We start from the raw sequence: 20,792 nt of genomic DNA, 5'->3' as shown, positions 1-20,792 counted from the left end.
ATGATCTTTAAGATTAAGTATCTTATGTATATGGAACAACCATTTGAAACAGACTTGGCAACATAAATTAACCTTTGCAATTGGGTAATGTCGTTTTTGACTGCAGTTCGATCTGGACATAATTGCAACAGAAAGACATTAATTGGTCGCAAGTCTCATTGTGAGGTTAAAAAAATTGAAGTCGGAGGTTTAAATACCGGTATGCCATTTGAAATGGGCTATTACAGAAAATAAGTACACACCCCCTATAGAGGAGTAACTTTTCAACAAAAAAGAAATGTCTGGATTTCCATGTTTGGTTTCTGAAAACGACTGGAATTCCAGTTGCCAATTATGTTACTGGAAAAAAAGCTTGAAATGTGATTAAATATTATGTAAAATCATGGAATTGTCCAAAATGAGCTCTCAAATTGAAGATTTCCGATTTTTTTTATGTCGAGCATTATCTAGGCATGAACTACGCGGAGAGCTTTGGTCCTGCGGGGATTGAACCCGAGACCTCTCGCACCAAAAGCAGAGGATCGCACCCGAAAGGATTTTGAACAAGTTTTCTGTTAGGACTAACTAAAGGATTAGGATTTAGCTATGTTTCATTTGGCAAAACAGGATAATTTTTTTTTAATCCAAAAAACTAGTGCTGTATTTTTCTGGAATGGAGAGTACATCGTGTGTGGGGTGAGGAGAGGGGTCCGACATATACACATTAAGTATAGTATATTATTAAATAAGTAACGTACAAAATTAACACAAAATATCTTTAAATCAACACCCAACAAGCGTTCTACATGGATAAGTTTATTAGGAATTCTTCGATACCTTATATAGGCCTACATGCCTATCATAATGGAACTTATTTCATAATTGACATATAGAGTGATGTATAGGGGATATTCCAAATATGACACATTTTGAAATGAATTTTCTAACATGACAACAATTGACACAATGTAAAGCCTATCAAACCATCATGCCACATCAGGTGGATGTCAGTTCATAAGAGCAATGTCGGGGATTATAGATCACAATTTTTCAACCCTTGTGGAGGGGCGGAACCAAACTGGCTGATGTGGAGACTAAGCCAGTTTGCGTCGGTCTGATACTCGTCTATCCTCGTCTTTGACCATGCGCAGATCTGGCTGGTCAGGAAGATATTTAATATCCCGAATTTATAATATGCCTACCAGTTCCACCGTATAACCGATTTGCTAGAGAATATTTGTTACCATGTTTAATAAATTCGTATTAATCGTATAATAAAATGTGGCCAAATGTATATCTGTGTACATAGTGTGTGGATCCACTCTTCTACGGACTTGGCTACTAAGCATTTCGGGAAGGATATGGCGGTATGCTGACCTGGGTCAATATGTTCTGGGCAGATGAGGTCCCACCAATTGCCTACGACCTTGTGTGCGATCATGTGTGACAGGCAATTCCCGATAATAATAGAGGTTCCCTGGCCACATGCAGTAAGCCAGGTATCAGCTCATTTTTTCAGGTGCGGATATTATAATGCTTTTTTTTTAATAGACGTTTCTTATTTTTCATCAACAATTGCCTCTCGTTTTACTACGCAGCTAATGCGGATTGGCATACAACAATGACATAAACGTTACAGTCAATGTATTCGATATTTCAGGGATAGTTACACGAACACGAGGGCTTCGAACTGTCACAGCAAGGTTGCGATGGTTGATTAAGGGCAGAGAGCAGGTCTTCTCCTTTAATCAAAGTTGAATTGTGTTCCGCGAGAAAATGTTTTACTTCCAGTAAAAGTAGCTTATGTAATGCAGGATCTAGTTGATATCCCTCGCCGGGATCGGCATCAACATTGAATATCAAAGGAGGATCATGTTTTATAACACAATCACTAGGGCAATTCAAGCAATTAACATACAACTTGTTTGGAAATCCGCCTTCTCCACATGCGTCAGCATATTCCTCTTTGCTTTTAACAGGCATGGTGTAAAAATGAACTTTGTAAGAGCCATATCGAACGGCAAACAACATATCGTTGCAGTAGAAAAATAAGATGCGTTTTTTAGTTTTGCTTTCATTTTTTAGTTTCATTGCGCCAAGTATCTGCTGGGTAATATCTCTACCGTCAATCACCCGATCTGATGGCGTCTCTCCTCCCGCCAGATTCACGAACGTAGTGAAAATGTCCAATTGGCTCACAATGTTGGAGTTTATTGTACCTGCAGAAATTTGTCCCGGCCACCTTAGAATACCTGGAACGCGTATTCCGCCTTCATAGTAATTGGCTTTTCCACCTATAACAATAATAACAAAAGGGTGTGTTAAAATTGAGATAACTATACAATTCTGGCAGTGCACCTGTTGTTTGCTATACAATTCTCGCTAATAACAATACAATGCGCCGCCAACGGTTGCTCTTGCTAGTCCAATTTTTGACTTCCAGCAGGAGGGTGAAAGTGCATAGGAACAATGCCGGAAACTACGTCACGCTATTGTTCGACTAAGGCTACATCATTTTTATCCCCTTCCGTTTCCGTTAATACAGCTTTAGTCTCCTCCACCTTCGCAACACGGTACGTGGAATGTCTGGAATCACACTGACGGCGGAGGAGAATACTAGCTGGTCAGACACTTAAATTTTATCAAGCATATAATACCTGAACAATCACCGTCATTTGATCGATTTACTACAGAATATAATTGATTATTCAAAATATAATTTTAATATTGTAAACCTGTTAACTTATATATTTGTGTACTAAAGTATAAGGACACGTGAATAAAATCATGTCGAAGACAAAATGGCCGCTAATCCGCCTATTGTCTAGACCTAGGATACGGTACATATTTCAACAGAGGGCAGCAGTCTAGGATGCCTATCCCTTCGTATCGATCCCTGCTTCCAGGGTCGACATCGCATCGCCTTCCTAGCCACCATTGGATTGGATTTTTACGCGAGTGTGATAATAATAATGCTGAATATAGATGAGCTGACCTCAATGTTTATCAACAAAGGCAATGGACTGGTATATCGATATGCTTCAGTGAATTCCAGGCAACCACTACACTGTTCAATAGCCTTATTGTGATGTGGCGGGAGTTTTAAAAACACGAGCCCTGAACAAAATATGATGCGCGCGCATTCTGCCAGGCAAAAAAACAATGGAAATTGTGATGATGCGTGCGCATACTGTCAGGCATTGACGTCAGAAGTCAACTCATCTATAGCTCCACGAAGTGGTCGAGGTTTAATGCCCTCAAACATTTCATTTTCTCACATGATATGACCTGAACATCCACTCCAGGAAAGAAGTCCTGTATAACTAGAGTGACAGAATGTGACCGGACGCCACGAATGAGCCGTAAAATCAGCAAATTGTATTCTGCGTTACCGTGTAAATGTGCAAGACGGTCGTATTTATAGGTACCTCAAGTTGGTGCTACATGTATCTCATTTTGGTAGTGCAAGTCAAACACTTTTTAACCCAATCAATAATCCTATTGTTGAAGAGGATAATAAGCTTCTACCTATGTCTATAGAATTCTTAAATAGCTTTAGTCTTTGTTTGATTTGGCTAAATCCTGTTCAAGTGGTGGGTTACAAAGCATTGTATTTTGTCTATAAGTATGTATAACCAACAATTAACAATGAGAGGACATTCCTGAACATCGTTGACTTGGGGATGATATCCCAGACAGCATTACAATCTTGGGCCGGGATTGGTCCAATATTAAAATTTTACTGGCCCATTATTAGATACAATATTGTACCAAGATGTTTTGCCCATGGGCCCTGGATTGGCCCAATATTGGCAATATTTAAATTGACCAATATTGGGCCACTCATGGCTCAATATCGAAATCAGTTCTGGGCCAATGTCTAACCAATATTGTTTTCTGTTGGTTGTATGCCAATATTGTACCAAGATTATTTGCTCATGGGCCCTGGATTGGCCCAATATCTTCGCGGTAAGAGAGGAACACTACGACTCATCACCGTGTGGTTCATAGCCATCAAGAGTATTTGATAGCATGGTGACACGTACCAAGGGGGTGACACTAAATTCACGGTTGTTCTATTAGCAACGCAAAACCTATGAAAAATTCCGCTGGTTTACTAGCTAGAAAGTGAGGCCAGTTATCGATCCGTTATGAATAATTCATGTTCGACCCCTTGGATCATTAATTGATATTGGCACATAACAACGTTGTTAGTTTTGCGAACTTTGCCAGTTCAACGAGAGTATAGCGCGCCCCCAATACATCTGGGCACAAACCAGGCGAAAACGGTCCAGTTTAATGAAATGGCGGACGGGTATTCCCATCAGGCACCAGTGATATGTTTTTTCAAAGAAAGTCTACTAATTTGATATGAAATGACATGTTGCAATAGCAAAGTCAAAATTAGGACTTGCTGTCAATAATATGAAGGAAATATGTGACAGAGGCAAGGTGTGAAATACAAGTAGTATTTAAGTTATAATAATCTTTGATACCCGACCTGACCTTCCATCATGGCGGCTTATTCGTCTTATGTATTTCTATTATGCTCTCAAGTAAAATAAAATACCACTCTGCACTAAGCAGACAGAATGTTACTTGGCTCCCAGCATGAATTATTGATTTTATACGGAGATAAAGAAATGCACAGTGTATGTGCAAGCCGTGCATCAATATTCCAAATATTTACGGTAAATCTGAATAGTGGTCACATGTTGGCATATCATGTGTTCGGGAAATCACATCGCAACATTTTAAGATTTCAGGCTTGTTTACTAGTTAATTGCCATTTGTACGCTTTATTATTTATCTTTGTTAATTAACATATATTTTTAATGCTGATAAATCGTGATTGGCTGCCCATGATATCTGTTAAATTCACCATGAATATAATTCTGCCACGCAGAGGAGGTCACGCAGCATAATTTCACATCACCTGACTTAGCTAGATTTCGAAGCTCTGCTCTTCAAATTCATGTAAATTTCAAAGTTTATACATTTAATATTTTTTATATGATACTATTTTTTTATTATAACCAACTGGTACACGAAATATACTAGCTTATTACCTATACAGAAAGGTGATTATCAGCCTCCACTCAGCAAATTGACATGCCCGGCATATGCAGCCATTCTCCGTCTGGATAACATGACTGTCGCCCTCAATACGTCTGGGCACAAATTTAAATAACAATACGCTATTTACATATCAATTCGGCCTCATGCTAATTAATGCTGCCCCATCCAGGAGTTCATCTATGCACGTACTTTAGAAATTATCTTTAAAATTATGGTCTTAGAAGTGAAAGTGCCGAAAATTCTTGTATATTTTCTTTAAAATATATAATCCGTGGTGTTAAATAGCGTTTAACCTATATTGGCTGCCAACATGATGCCAATGTAAAAATTGCCAATTGAAAACCAATATTAACCCAATATTTCTCGCCAAGATTACACCAATGCCAAGTTGCCAATGGAAAACCAATATTGATCCAATATATTTTGCCAATGCAAAGCCAATGCTAATAATGCCAATGGAAAACCAATATTAGTCCAATACTTCTTGCCAAGATTTTACCAATGCCAAGCTGCCAATGGAAAACCAATATTGCTTCCCAAGAAAATACCAATGCCAAGATTGCCAATGGCTTTCCAATATTGGGCCAATATGTGTATGTTGTCTGGGATGAAATGACCGCCAATTATGACTGTTTGATATTTATTACCAGCAATGTGGAAAAAGAGACACATGTAGAACCGAAATATTAAAGGTACCATTTTTTTAAGAAGCAAAGTTCTACAAACCATAACCCTGCTTCTGGATATCGTTTGAAGTCAAATGATATACCATTTTAAAGCTTATGATATATCAAAGTATGGATATATATTTTCTAAACACGAAATAAAACAAAATTGACCGGGGCCGACTTTACGGCTGGTTTGTGGTGGACGGTCACAAATGTTCTAGATGAGCTTTTCGCACCATTAGGTCAAGCAATAACTATTATTGTAAGGCAATTTAATCCCGGGAATTTATTTTCCAATACTTTCATCTTGACCAAGCGTCGATTTTCACATCCATGATCATCATCAAAATACACCCAAACTATTTTCATCTCCCGCAATTTTAAATATGTCTGCACAGAAGCCAAATATGTGACCCGGCAGCACAAACGAGCCGTAAATTCCCTAAATTGTATTCTGAGTTATGGTGTAAAATGTGTACGAAGGTCGTATTCATCGGTCACTTAAGCTTGGGCGACATCTGTCTTATTTTGACAGTCACAACACCAATCAATAATCCTATTATTGAAGTGGATAATAAGCTTCTACCTTAGATGGCTATAGAACTTTTAATAGCTCTGGTCTTTGTTTGCTTTTGCTAAATCCTTTTCAAGTGGTGGGTTATTTGTACAGGTATGCATAACCAACAATTAACAATGAGAGAACCTTCTTAAACCTCGTTGACTTGGGGATGATTTGAAATGACCGCCACTTATGACTGTTTGATATTTATTGCCAGCAATGTGGAAAAAGAGACATACATAGAAACGAAAAAAGCTATAATTTTGTTGAAGGAGCAAAGTTTAACTAACCATAACTCCGCTTCTGGATATCGTTTGAAGTCATATGATATACCATTTTAAGTTTATGATGTTTATTTTTTAAACATGAAATAAAACAAAATTGACCGGGGAGGAATTTAAGGCTCATTCGCCGTGGACGGTCACATATTAGTGTTAATATTGGGCGTGTAAACGACTGATCATTACCCATTGCATTAGAGTATGGTGGATGTGTTTTTATATTTTCTATTTTTAAGATATCGTACCCTTGAGTATTCCATTGTTGCCTCCTTCATTACACAGCTCAATATGTCCTCCATTGTCGGATGTAAAGAAAACCAGCGTGTTGTTATCAATCCCCAATGATTGGATTTCCTTCATTATTTCTCCCACACCCCAGCTTAACTCACGAATACCAGCTCCATATATACCTAAAACGTGAAAAGATATTTGGTACAATAAAACCTATTTATATTTGTTCATTTCTATAATAGGAGAAGTGGTCCTCGTCCGCTCCCTTCCCCGCACTATATTTCATCATGTCAGGGCCGGATTTACCATAGGGCCAGATGGGCCCGGGTCCAGGGCCCCCAAATTTTGGGGGCCCCCAAAATTGTCCTGTGCAGTGTGCATATCTTCCATTTAAGCCGAAAAACACCAGTTTTGGGCCAAAATATTATGCAAGAAGTGCACAATTTTGCGCGCTTCACGCGCACTGGCCTATTGGATAGCAAAATTCAACTTCAATTTGGATACTTTGCCAATTAAGTGCAGATATGCCTTCCTCATGGTGCGTTTGGGGCCTCCAAATTTTGGCCTGGCCCAGGGCCCCCAAAAAAGGTAAATCCGGCCCTGATCATGTTTATGGCCAAATGTAAACACTAGACAAGTAACATTACCATTACAACAAGCTTTTAAAATTACGCACAGTATAATGGTTTATAAAATATGCAAAAATGCTATATAGACGGGCTCAAAGAGCTTTTAAATAGAAATAGAGTCGCAATAGATTATATAATCTTTTGTTCGTTTGATGCCGATTAGAAGTTGCGACAGGCTATTCATAAAAGTGGTACCATTGTTTCTAATAAAGGGGTTCCTCCATTAATTTTGTCTTAAATCCGGCATCATATTCACGCTCTACACAACAGGCGAGTATCAATAAGTGACCACACTACAGTCATGTGTAAGGGCAGTCATGTGTAAAGTGGTACCATTGTACTCACATATCCCAAATGTGTGCTTGTGTGGGTCTGAAGACTATGAGGAGGCTTCAGCTGTCGATGCAATCATCTTTACCACCCACCTGATAGGTGTTTAATTTAAATAAATTGAATGCTCTTGGTGATCGATTACACATTAGAATGTATGAAGAATGCCATATATTACACTATAATGGTAATCGCTATACGTATACATGTAAGTATAAGTATAGGCCTATAAAGGTTGTTTTTAAGAAATTTCCATTTAATTTTATTTTAAGAAGGAGATTGGTATAGAAATGGTGGCGTACCCAAAGAGGGGAGGGGGTTGGGGGGGGCAGATTCACCTCTGTGAGAAGTCTTGGGAGGGAGGAGGAGGGGGAGGAGGGGATATGGAGAATGAGAGAGGGCTGGAGGAAGGAGAAATAAAAAGATATAATAAAGACAAGTAGATAAATAGAAATATAAGGAAAATGATGGGAATGAGAGAGGGAGGGTGAGAGGGGACAATGAGAGCGAGGGAGTGATAACATGTAGGCCTAGGAAAGAATAAGTACAGAGAAGGGAAAAGATAGGAATGATGACTACATTTAATAATAATTATTAGGCCTATTATAATAACTAAACACATAACAGCACTGGGCAGCCATTCGACGATGTCAATTTCTTTATTCGTTGCGTAATTAAAACGCCCAGTCAGATGTATTTCACACCTACCAAACACAACTCACCCAATTTCGCAAACTGGACGTTGAATGTACACTCTCATGAATATTGATTGGCAACATTTTCCAATATGTCAGCGCTCTAATCGGAAACAATAGAACAATAGACCCTGCAGAGCATTGGACGGGCTCACATCAAAACCCTAATTAGGTAATTTAAGGTTTGAAATTTTGGTTCCAAAATGTTAGCACGTCGAAGGCCGGGGAGGGGGTCTTCATGGTTGAAGGTATACGGGTACGCGCCACCGTTTTCCTTTTCTGTTATTTTGGTATATCGATGGGTGGATTTTCAGTGGAAACCATTGTGCGCATTTGGGCAAAAAATGTCCTTAAAAGCGCCCAATAAGGGCAAATTTGGGTGCTTTTTTGGGTGTTACTTTTTGCACAAGATTTGCAATTTAAAGAGAATTAGCCATTGCTCATATTAAAGGTCAGGTATATTGCTCGGACAACATCATATCATTGGCAAGGTAATATTATGAGGACAGTGAAAATGACTCTTTTTTTGAGAAAATAAGACGTTTAAAATTGATATTCCGCAAAAACCAACTTAAGCGATGAGTTCCTTCGAACGAGACAGATTTGTCCTAGAAAAAAATTGACGTCATGAAATGACTGTGCCTGCTCTGCGAGAAGGGACTATAAACATTCTCAATGCACAGAACGTATACTGTTGTTGTTCACAGAAAAAAATGCTAGTTTCAGTTGGATAAAATATTACAAAGCAAACGCATAGTAACAATACTGTGTGACGCTTTGTTCCCCAAATGAGAACAATAGTCTGCATATTGTTATGCAGCATTGTTATGGTAAATAATAGTACAACTCATTGTTGCTATGTCAAACTTGTCAAAGTGATTGTGATTGTATGATGAGAGCATGGTGCAGTGTCCACTTCATTTACTTACGTCATCAGCCAAACGGGGGAAGAACATGTACGCTTCAAACGGGGGAAGAACACGTACGAGGCTGAACTTTACCCACCCATAAAAAAATTGCAACGAGTGTCAACTTGTAATGTAATAATTATTCTCTTCGAATAGAGATAAACTTGTTTTTGCAATAGACCTGCCCTTTAAAATGGGGCTAGTGTATGGCCAATATACTAGTGTGCTCTTTCATTAAATGACGAAAAATATTGCTAGGAACACTTGAGGTGTTGACTTTTAAAACCTACCTTTTGGTCAAATATGTGCTTGGATATAGTTTTCAACAGATTTGCCACATTCGCCTTGCTATAACATTGAATTGCGTTATGTGTTGACCTAATTAAATGGGGGAAAGTGTTTTTAGCTTTCGTTTGATATAAAAAAAATCTGATTGGATGAAGGGAACACTTGAGGTTTCGACAAAAACCAATCACAGAGGCCTATTTCCACTGGATATCACACAGTTCTTATGATGATATGCACTCAACCGGGTAGTATAACACGTACTAGGCTAGACTTGCTGTGCTGGAAAGGTGTGTGTAGTCGGTTGTATCGAGGTGGAAACTGTGCGTAGATGCATTTATAAGAGAATCGTTTTTGTTGTCAAACCTTTTCATATGGGTCGAAAGGGTAGGATACGGTAGGCAATTTGAAATGTGTGGGTGTGTTGGGTGGGTGGATCCACACATTGCACAACCTATTACCTTACCTCTATTTGACGTAAATTTGGCGTCTTTCCCTATAAACATGGCTACGTGATTATGCACAAATGACATGTAGAGAAAGAATGGTTCGTCCTTTTCTGTCTGTTGTTTTATGAATGTACTGGCCTCGACCACAAACGTCTTGGTTAAATATTGATGGGAGAATGGTTGCTGAATGATGGTTTCATTGTTATACATGAAACAATTGAATGGGTTTGGAGCATCCATGTGTTTCTGAAACAAAGAATACAAACTAAAGTATGTAAGACTAGATTGGTAATTGGTTATCATTCTTGAAGGCTGTTTCTTCGGCTTTTTATCCTAAAATCGGACCTCATTCCATGTCCCGACCCGTCCCGTCGTTCTCCTCGTGTTGTAAAGTGTTGTATCTGTACTAAATTGCACTACATAGGCCTACCCAATTGTTGGATGGTGCATTGCTAGGATTAGTCCAGTAGCTTTTGAACTCGGACGTTTTGGTGGGAAGAATCTATTCCGCAAATGCCCTAAAAATGTCTTCTCCGGCCTGCGGGTCCGAGGAGATACGGGCTGGGTTAGCTGGATGGGGCATAGAGAACATATAGACTCGGACATATTGAAGGGAGACCTAGGTGTAGGAAATGGGTTATTTCCACCAGAGTGGACCTCCAAAAGGCAACTTGTTTGCCCGGCTTATTTGAGATGACTTTTGGCATTCGTGTACTCTCGCCCTTGAGCTAAGACCAAGACCCACAGGCAATCATTTCATTTCAATTCCACTTCATTCTTCATCACTCAACATGATTTCAATTCCAATCCAATTCAATTCTTCATTGCTCATGATGGTTTCAATTCCAATTCAATTCAATTCATGCCCAAGCCCACTCATTTCGATTCCAATTCAATTCCAATGCATTGAAATGAAAATCGCCCAAAATTCATTTCAATTCGATTTCAATAAAGAAAGGTTTAAAGGAAGGTTTTATTTCAAACTCTAATGGTGACCCACATGTCAAATTGCTATTATTGTACATTAAACACACCTAAACAGACACAATGCAATTTGCAGGCAGCAGCTTAATCAGCGTCAATATTGCAACATTGAAACAAACAACTATACAAACATCCAATCCAACCCAACCCCATCCCCCAGTAGGCAATGAGGATAAAGTGCCTTGCCCAAGGACACAATACGTTGGCACGAGCGGGGCTCGAACTCGCAACCTATGGATTATGAGTCGGGCGCCTTATCCACTCGGCCACACGTGCTCCCACGAAGATATAAAAGAACTTCTGTGTATGCATTGAATGCATTGAGTTAACATTACCCACAGCCAGGCCCGTACGCAAAAGTTATAAAAAGTCCCAAAATTTCAGAATTTGCGAACGTAGCGAGCAAAAAAAATCCGGTTTTTACGCTTTTTTGGTCAAAAAAAGTCAAAATGTGGGGAAGAAAGTCCACTTTTCACAAAATCGCACCCCCTCCTTTGAAAAAAGTCCACTTTTTCAAAATCAGCACCCACCCACCCAAAAAAAAAAAAATCCTGTGTACGGCCTGCCCACAGCCTAGTGAATTCCCCATTTGATTTGTACCATACAATCTCTTACCTTGGTCTCATCACATGCCCAAGCATTAGATAAGGGTAGATTAGTTCCCACCCAATCAAAGCCATGGTAGTGAGGAAGATGTACACCACTCATAGGGGTATAATCATTGATACCTATTGAAGAGTAGGAAAAGATGAATTGTAGTTCACTTTTGCATAAAAGGAAACTTCATTCTTCAATGATTCATGTCAGATCGCATTTTATTATTAAAAAGAGCATATCTTCAAAAGTTGTGAGCCGATTGATATAATTGTTTTAGTTTATTAACGCTAACAACTCAAGGTTTCTTTACATACCAAAATATATTTGATCAACTTTTCAGAAATAGGAGAAAAAGAGGGCGCAATGAGGGGCCTCTTTTTGGGGGACACCCTGTAGTACAGTCTATTGATTTGTACAAGCTTGTACACAACGCGTTCGCGAACAAGAGAACTAGCACAGTGCTTTCATTGATTACCACGTTAAAACTAGCATTGTGCTTTCATTGAGTAGAACACAAAAGTGCAACTTTTAATTCAGCTTCTTCATTAAGTTGATCTCTCAGAGTTGATCACCGTTTCTTTAATTCTCAACCAATTTCAACAAATAAAATCAGAGCTTTAAGGGAGGTCTAATGAGCGTGAACCTGGTTTGAATGCAGAGGGAGTGTGCCTGTAACAGACACAGCCACCAGAAAAGGACCAGCTCAGATCGCGCGCCAAATAAGTTTGCAGTCCAGAAATTTCATTTTTTTTCTCAGCCTTGCAAAAAATAGGCAGAGGTGGGAATCGAACCCGGGACCTCGGTGTTGTAAAACCTACTGCGTTACCACTGAGCCAACTGGCAATCAGCTATGAGAAGTTTGATAGTAATCCTTGATATTGCTGAATAGAATAAATCAATACTGATAGGTCTATTTATCTAATGTACGATGTTATTCAAATTGGCCTATAAACTAGGAATATAATGTGAAATGACTATCAATCGATCAATCAATCAAGTTGTCAAGTTATCAACAATCAATAATAAACCGACGTAGGCCTATCATGGAATATTACTAACTAGGCCTACTAACTAATATACCAACTAAATAAAATAAATAAATAAGTCAGTAAATAAATAAATAGGCATAGGCCTAAATAAATACATAATGCAGAATGCAGTTAGTATTTTAGTTGCAAAATTCAAACATTCTATTCACACATTCTATTATAATTTTCTGCTATACACGCAAAGGACCTGTGCCTTTAATATGTCCGCGCCTAATCAATAATGAGTCTTTCACCATGCTCACACACCATGTTAAACTATTGTATCCCTGCAAGTATTATACTGACCAAGTCCTAACACCTCAATGAAATGGATGCTATAACGTACCCAATCAAGCGAACATATCAAGGTCATATCAGGGCGTTATACAAAGAATGGTCAAAGGTCAACGTTTCCAAAGAAGTATAGTAATAGATGTAGACACAAGCTTTCGTGCGGGAAACATAAACACATAGTCGTCAGTCGTGTGGTTTTATGAGATTTGATACGGCGCTGAAGTCTATTGGCTGTCCCAAAATCAGTACCAGACCCGGTTTCCAGACGGCAATGTGTGTGTTGTTACAAGGAATGCAAACTCATTTTATCAATGAGTGAACCACATAGAGGAATACGACATCTATCGTGAGCCAATCTGCATTCTGTTGCCTGCAAAAGCCGACGATCAGGTAAAATTCTAAAAGCAGCGTGACTAGATATTTGCGTTAATTTCATGATACGTGTAAAACGCATTGAAAACGCCAAATTGCAGTCATAAAATATATAATATTAGTAAATCACCCAATCGAATGTTAACGTAGGTATGTGGAAAAGAACTGCAATAACAATAACAAACTATGTGCCCAAAGAGTTGTCTTTGGCATGTCGCTTTTTTTGAAATATGACCAAAAATATCAAATTTTGGAAAAACGCCCCAAAATTTAAAACAAACACGAACCTTCCAAAATAAATATATATTAGCACTCGGCGGCCCAGTCACTACCTGCCGCTGTGATTTGGGGTAACTCATTGCTTCCCCTCTCCAGATACCGGAACTTGAAGGTCGCTCATACCCCAGCCCTTAAAAGTACAGATATTTAATCATGGCTTAACAGGACATGTATTGGCGGCTTGTTTAAATTTTGACATATTTAAAATTTGAAGACCTGAGCGCAAGAAGATCGTAAGTCCACTTGGCCCCTCAACATGTATACACTAAAGTTACGTATACAGCCTGTCTCAAAAAAAATTGTCCAAGTGAAAAGCGCCCTCTTTGGCAATTAGAAAATACCGTTGTGATATAATGCTTACATCAACGTCACGGGCGCTGTCTTAGCTCTCAAATGCCGTTTGTTCTGTTCAATTTGCTTGTTCCAATTTCGAGATATGTTTATTTAACAACGAAAGGGTAAAATCACAATTGTGCCACTTTTACTAGGGAAATCAATGATAGCTGATGTTGATGTGTCTAATGCACTCCCCCTTTCGGGGCACATGCATTAGACGCATCAGCATCAGCACGCGTGTATTATTTTGTCTAATATCTCTTCCAACAAGTAATACGCGTTCATTAACCTATAACATGTATAAGTGCGCAATATTTGTTTGTCTTTTAACATGTCTTAAGTGACTAAGAGAACAGTATTTACCATGATAAAATCATTGACATGCACATGTATTTAATTTTTACAGCAGAATGTGAAATATTAATTTATCTTTTAATCTCTTTTAAGCGGAAAAAGAGAATCATCATTCCTGCATCATGATAAAACAGTTAAAACAGTCAACAAAATGTTGTATTGTGGAATTGATGCATTCTTTTGATTTCACGAAGTAACTCTTGATAAACTTGATGCTATCACTGTTACATGTAAAGCCCTCTTCCCTAGTAAAAGTGGCACAATTGTGATTTTACCCTTTCGTCTTTAAATAAACATATCTCGAGATTAAAATAAGCAAATTGAACAGAACAAACGGCATTTGAGAGCTAAGACTACGCCCTTGACGTAGATGTAAGCATTATGTCACAACGGTATTTTCTAATTGCGGAGAGGGCGCTTTTCACTTGCACAATTTTTTTTGAGACAGGCTGTAGTTTCTTAGGGTTTTATAATGTTTAATACATGTTCCAGGGTGAAAATATCATGAAAGGTTGTGAAAGATTTGTTTTGGCCCCAGAACATGTACAAAGCATTATAAAACATCACCAAACTATACGAAACTATACGCAACTTTAGTGTATACATGTTGAGGGGCCAAGTGGACTTACGGTTTATGCATGAGGGTGTAAGTATAAAGCATAATGGTAATAAGATATTTCATTTTTTCCGTCCTTTATTTGTTTTGTTAACATGCATGGAGTGGGTGCATATGTGTGAGATAGGATGGTTAAGTGGGTAGGGGTGTGTGTGGGGTAGAAGTGTGTTGGGGTGTATCTGTCTTACCTAGATGCCACTTTCCAACCATTCCTGTAGCATAACCCACGTCACGTAAAATTTCAGGCATAGTTATTTCATCCTTAGGAAGCCCATTCGGTGATTGAGCTGGGAAGACCATATTTTTTCCGTATACTCCAATTCGAATTGGTAGTCTGCCTAAGATAAGATCCGAAAACGAACATTTGAAATATATAAACACTTAAAAAAAAGTAACTACCCCTTAAACAATGGCCAAAATTCAAAAGGGGCTACTGTATTACAAATCTGTCAAATGCGTTGGAAGCAGAATGTATTTCTGGGCATTTTGACACCTTATTTGATACAATAGCCCAGAAAATAATAAAATACCGGTCAATTTAATGTAGTGAGGTACAGATTTGAAAGTTGCACTTGCCTACAATATACAAAAACAGTCAGATATCATTTAACAGATTTTCTTCCATTGTACTGAATACAAAGTCAATAGAACCTGTTGCAACTTTCAAATCTTGGGTTACATTGATTTAAATGTACGATGTGACGTCAATATTTAGGCAATTGCTACAAATGAGGTGTCATGATGTGCAGAAATAAATTCTGCTTCCAACGCATTTTACAGATTTGTAATACAATCGCCCCTTTTTGAATAATGGTCATTATTTAAGGGGGGTTAGTTACTTTTTTTGAGATGTTTAGTAACGTATAATAAGCCAACATAATATTGTTCTCGTGAACGAATTTTGAACTTGCCGCTGCAGGATGCATCGCTCCTAAAAAGGAAGGGGGTGGGGGGGGGGGGGTGAACAACCTATAAATCCTGATTGATTTCTGTAGAGTAGTGGCGGGCGGGCCAAACTATGTATCTTATTTTTGCGCCTGTATTCCTGAGAAAAAAAGATTCACTTACAGTAAACTATATTCACTACATAATCAACACCCATCAGCTGTATGAAGCTGGCTACTTCATCAGGACACATTAATAGATAACTACTTTATCAATAGTAGCTAGTAGTAGATAGCTATACTCAAGCGTCAATCCGGAAAGGACAGCATAATTGACCTAAAACCCTGGACAAAAGGGTTGGAATGAAATTAGTACGGTATTGCAAATGAGCCCCCGTTCCCCCCAATCAATGTTGAATCCTGTTCATGTGCCCTCAGTAGTACCCAACATTGATTGGTGGGGAGGGGGAGGTATTGGGGGTGAGGGTAATGTTTAGACTTGACACTAAAGAAAGCGCCATTTCATCACTCTAAAAATAACGAAAATATGGTCATTACAAGGTGCACGTTCTATTTTTCATTCTAACCTATTTTGTATAGCATTGTAGTACATACCTGTAAGCAATGCCGCTCTACTCGGTGAGCATACAGAATTGGTCGAGTACAAAGAAGTAAACTTCATTCCCTCTTCAGCCAGATCATCGATTGGACCCCATTCCTGAGTCGGATGTCCATAAGACTTCAGATCCCCATAGCCTACATCATCAGCAATGAAAATGATCATGTTGGGTCTCAAAGCAGTCGAAATATTTGCAATTATTGTAAGCAGGATTAAGTTTGTGCACCGGATTGCCATGATAGCGATTGTATTTCAATCAAATATATGCCTATACGGCACGCGTGGTGACTATATCGATGATATTATGTGATTCTGTTTTCACTTGAAATCTGTAGTTTTGGCTATACTAGATGATCACGAACAATGCCGTTTGTTAGCAACCTCTAGTGTCAATATCATATATATCATGTATATCGCGGGTCAATAAATTTTCCGAAAAGAAAATGCTTACTCTTTACCCTACATATTTGGTTACGAGTCGTACTGACTCAAGACCAAAATCACCTTTTACCCACATTCTTACTCATTGGCCTACATATTTTGTTACGAGTCGTACTGACTCAAGACCAAAATCACCTTTACCCACATTCTTACTCTTTACCCTACATATTTTGTTACGAGTCGTACTGACTCAAGACCAAAATCACCTTTTACCCACATTCTTACTCATTAGCCTACATATTTTGTTACGAGTCGTACTGACTCAAGGCCAAAATCACCTTTTACCCAAATTCACACGAATGCACAACACAAATACATTGTTTGATTAAGGTAACAAAATTTAAGTCTTTAATTGAAAGTAAGATATGATTGGTACAATATATGACAACAAATGCACATACAAAAATAATCAAGTATAATTCTTTAAACTAATCAGTACTATACTTAGCCAGCATTCTTCTTCTTGATGGTAGCAAAGAGTTCTTGCAATGTTCTGGACGGCTGATGTAAATATCCTTATTCACTTGTCCTGCGAAAATCAGCGAAGACCATTGTACACTTGCATTGATAAATATCCTTGCGAATAAAATCCTAACACAAAAATGGCGTTGCTTTCTCCAAACACTTACCTCCTTGCGCTGCTTTCTCCAAAAAATGCTGCTATTTCCACCTTTCACACAATATCTTCAGGAAGCAGGACTGCGATGCAGTTGTTCCCACTTATATTGACATGTGTTGTTTATGATAAACCAGACTTCAGCAAGTCGACAGAAGATTATATATTCCTTTCTTGGAAGAAGTACGTTCTTTGACGTATTCTAGATCTTCTCCGACAACACTGGCAGGCAGTAGTACATTGACTACATCAAATATTTCTGGTTTCGAAATTTCCTTTCTTTGAAGGTAAATGGACTGTAAGCACACTATTACTAGCCCAAAACAACACTAAACTGTGAAGAATCATATTTACATTTTCCTATATAACAAGCACTGAAAAAAAAAACCCATTATATTAATAGCCAATTACTACCTTCACACTATGCTACAATCTGGGACATTCCCAAGTCTTAATTATATCATTAACCTTTCACATGACATTATACTTCCTGAGGGGAATCCCACGACATCACTTCCTGAAGGGAATCCCATGTATGATGTCATCTTCACTTTACAATCTCAGGGGGGTTTCCAAATATTCCAAATTAGATATGATTCAATTTGTTTTGCTCAATTTGAGAGGGGAATTCCCCCCCAAAATGTAAACAAAGATAAATAATCAAATTAAATTACTCAGGGCACATCACAACAATATCTGGCATATTTTTAACATGCTAACAAAGAAATACATTTAAACATTAAAAATTGTATTGAAATTGTATTGAAACAAATACATTTAAATATTTTTAAAAGTAAAAAGGGTCAAAATTAAGCATAATTTATGGGGTGTGTCATTATGGAGATTACCAATATTATTTCTGAAGAAGATTTTATGAATACTGTATGAGTGTTTTATTTGACTGTAAAATTTTGAAGTGCATAATCCATTAGAACTCATAGAAAGTTTCTTGTCATTTGATTGGCCAATTACTATTGATTATTTCTGCTATTTTTAGCAGCCAGTTACAAAAGGACTATTGCACTCCACGCGAGTGCAATAGTCGTTTTTCCATTGCACTGACGCAGAGTTACCTAGCAACGCTGACAAACGCGAGCATATAGCGCGAGGTGTCCACCTCGACTCGGCAATTATAGGTGCGGGTGTTGCGTCTAAATTAAATATACATTTAGATATGTTTTGATTTATTTTGTTTTCCTGATGATTTATAAAATTAAGTGCAAGAAAGGGAACTATTATATAAGCTATACAAAACAAATATTAACTGTTTTTATGAGTTCAATGGAAAGAATATGAACTGTTTCATTCAACTCGGCAAATGGAACAGTCCAAATTTTACCTCATGGAAATATTCTTACCATTAGACATTGACTGAAGTTAATCTGTTTGAATATTTTGCTTATACATTTTAGGCGAAAATTGTATCATTTACTCCACATAAAGATGTCAAAACATTATTTTTTCAATGATTTTTAACTGAAACAGTGCAAATGGCAGCCATTTGGAATATTTCAATGTCAAGTGATGAGACATTGACTGAAGTTAATCTGCTTGTATATACTGCTTATACATTGTTAAGGCGAAAATGGTGTTATTTACATCACATAAAGATGTCAAAGCATTATATTTTCAATGATTTTTAACCTTTACGATGCTAATGGCAGCCATTTTAAATATTTCAAGGTCAAGTGATATACATTGACTGAAATTAATTAGTTTGTATATTTTGCTTATATCTGGATTCATTTTAGTCGAAATGGTGGCATTAATTTGATTCACATAAAGATGTGAAAACATGTTATTTTAATGGGGTTTTGTACCCAAGCAACATATGTGCCAAGTATGGTTCTGGTAGGAAAAGGTGTTAGTTTTTTCCTGGGATAGACCTGCCTATATTAATGAGGTTATGAATGGAGGTTAGCGATATGCCATTCGAAACGAGGTTTACATGCTTATTTTGACTCGTTTGTGATGCCACTCATAGCCACCATTTCACTTGATTGTCAATAATCTTGTATAGGAATCTATTGTAGATATTTAAAAGGGGAGAATTCATCCAGGGTAGTCGCAGGAGTATGCACTGTTTTTCCTCAGTCTCAGATTATGAGATTATCCACTCTGATCGCGAAATCAGAGTGGATAATCTCGGGCGTTTTGGTAAACTTTTAAATTTAGTACTCCTTGCGCGATCAGAGATTCCGTTGGTAAAAAAAACCCAAAAAGCAAAAACAAACAAATCAAAAAAAGGGGAAAATACCACCAAAAAACAAACAAACAAACAAAAAAACTACACCAAAATAAAAACACCCCCGCCACCCCCCCATACCCCCACACACAAAACAAAACAATAAAACAGGTGCTATCTGCTGTTTTGCACTCTTTGAATTATTATTACAATATCATCGTGATATATACATAGTGCCCAATAACATATCAATATAACCGTCAATATAGTAGGCCGGATTTAAATGTTATTTGGTAATAAGCCGTGATCAAATTAGCATAACCTTACACATTTGTAAAATCAAGTAGAATTAAAGATGTTAAACAATAAGAAATAAAGAATTTCACGTTTTCACTTGCTCTACGCATTGATGACGATATTTTATGAACATGATAAAGGAGTTATATTAGACAATGCAGCTGATTAGTAATGAATTTGCCAATTATAGACCAGTGTCACTTTTCCCATGTTTTTCAAAGATTTTAGAAAGACTTGTATTATTTTGATAAATGTGTTAACTATAAAGATACTCACGAAATCCTTAATGACAAACAATTTGGATTTCGATCCAATCACTCTACCTATATGGCTATATTACAGCAGTGGGAAGAAAAATAAAACAACTATTGGAATTTTCTTAGACTTATCAAAAGCGTTTGACACAATTGAACATAAAATACTTCTTCATAAATTAGAGCATTATGGATTTCGTGGGGTGGTATTGGAATGGTTTACAAATTATCTAGGTAATAGAAAGCAATAGGTATCCTACAACACGTGTGACTCACAATTTAAACATATTTTATGTGGATCCCGCAGGGATCAATATTAGGTCCACTATTTTTTATATTATATGTTAATGATATCACTAGTACCTCTAACATTCTGGATTTTATACTATTTGCTGATGATACCAATATCCTTTACTCCCATGAAAATATTGAGAATTAAATAAATGTCGTGAATGCTGAATTGAATGAAGTAAGCAATTGGTTTAGAGCAAACAAGTTATCAGTTAATGCAAGCAAAACAAATTATAGTTATTAGGAACGCCT

The 20,792-nt window shown here is 37.6% G+C and overlaps 1 protein-coding gene across 1 annotated transcript; it reads right to left on the bottom strand.

The window, feature by feature from the left end:
* Positions 1-1,035: 1,035 nt before the first annotated feature.
* On the bottom strand, positions 1,036-16,829 carry LOC140157282 (arylsulfatase-like). Its single transcript, XM_072180424.1, has 6 exons — positions 16,453-16,829; positions 15,142-15,291; positions 11,693-11,805; positions 10,111-10,339; positions 6,812-6,976; positions 1,036-2,273 (listed from the first exon to the last, which is right to left on the bottom strand). Exons 1-6 carry the CDS (start codon positions 16,691-16,693, stop codon positions 1,636-1,638), a joined length of 1,536 nt encoding a protein of 511 aa, XP_072036525.1. The 5' UTR covers positions 16,694-16,829; the 3' UTR covers positions 1,036-1,635.
* Positions 16,830-20,792: the final 3,963 nt, after the last annotated feature.

The sequence above is a fragment of the Amphiura filiformis genome, chromosome 7 (genome assembly GCF_039555335.1).
Source record: "Amphiura filiformis chromosome 7, Afil_fr2py, whole genome shotgun sequence".
Taxonomy (NCBI): domain Eukaryota; kingdom Metazoa; phylum Echinodermata; class Ophiuroidea; order Amphilepidida; family Amphiuridae; genus Amphiura; species Amphiura filiformis.
The sequence above is the reverse complement of the archived record's forward strand: the minus strand, read 5'-3'. Positions and strand labels throughout refer to the sequence as shown.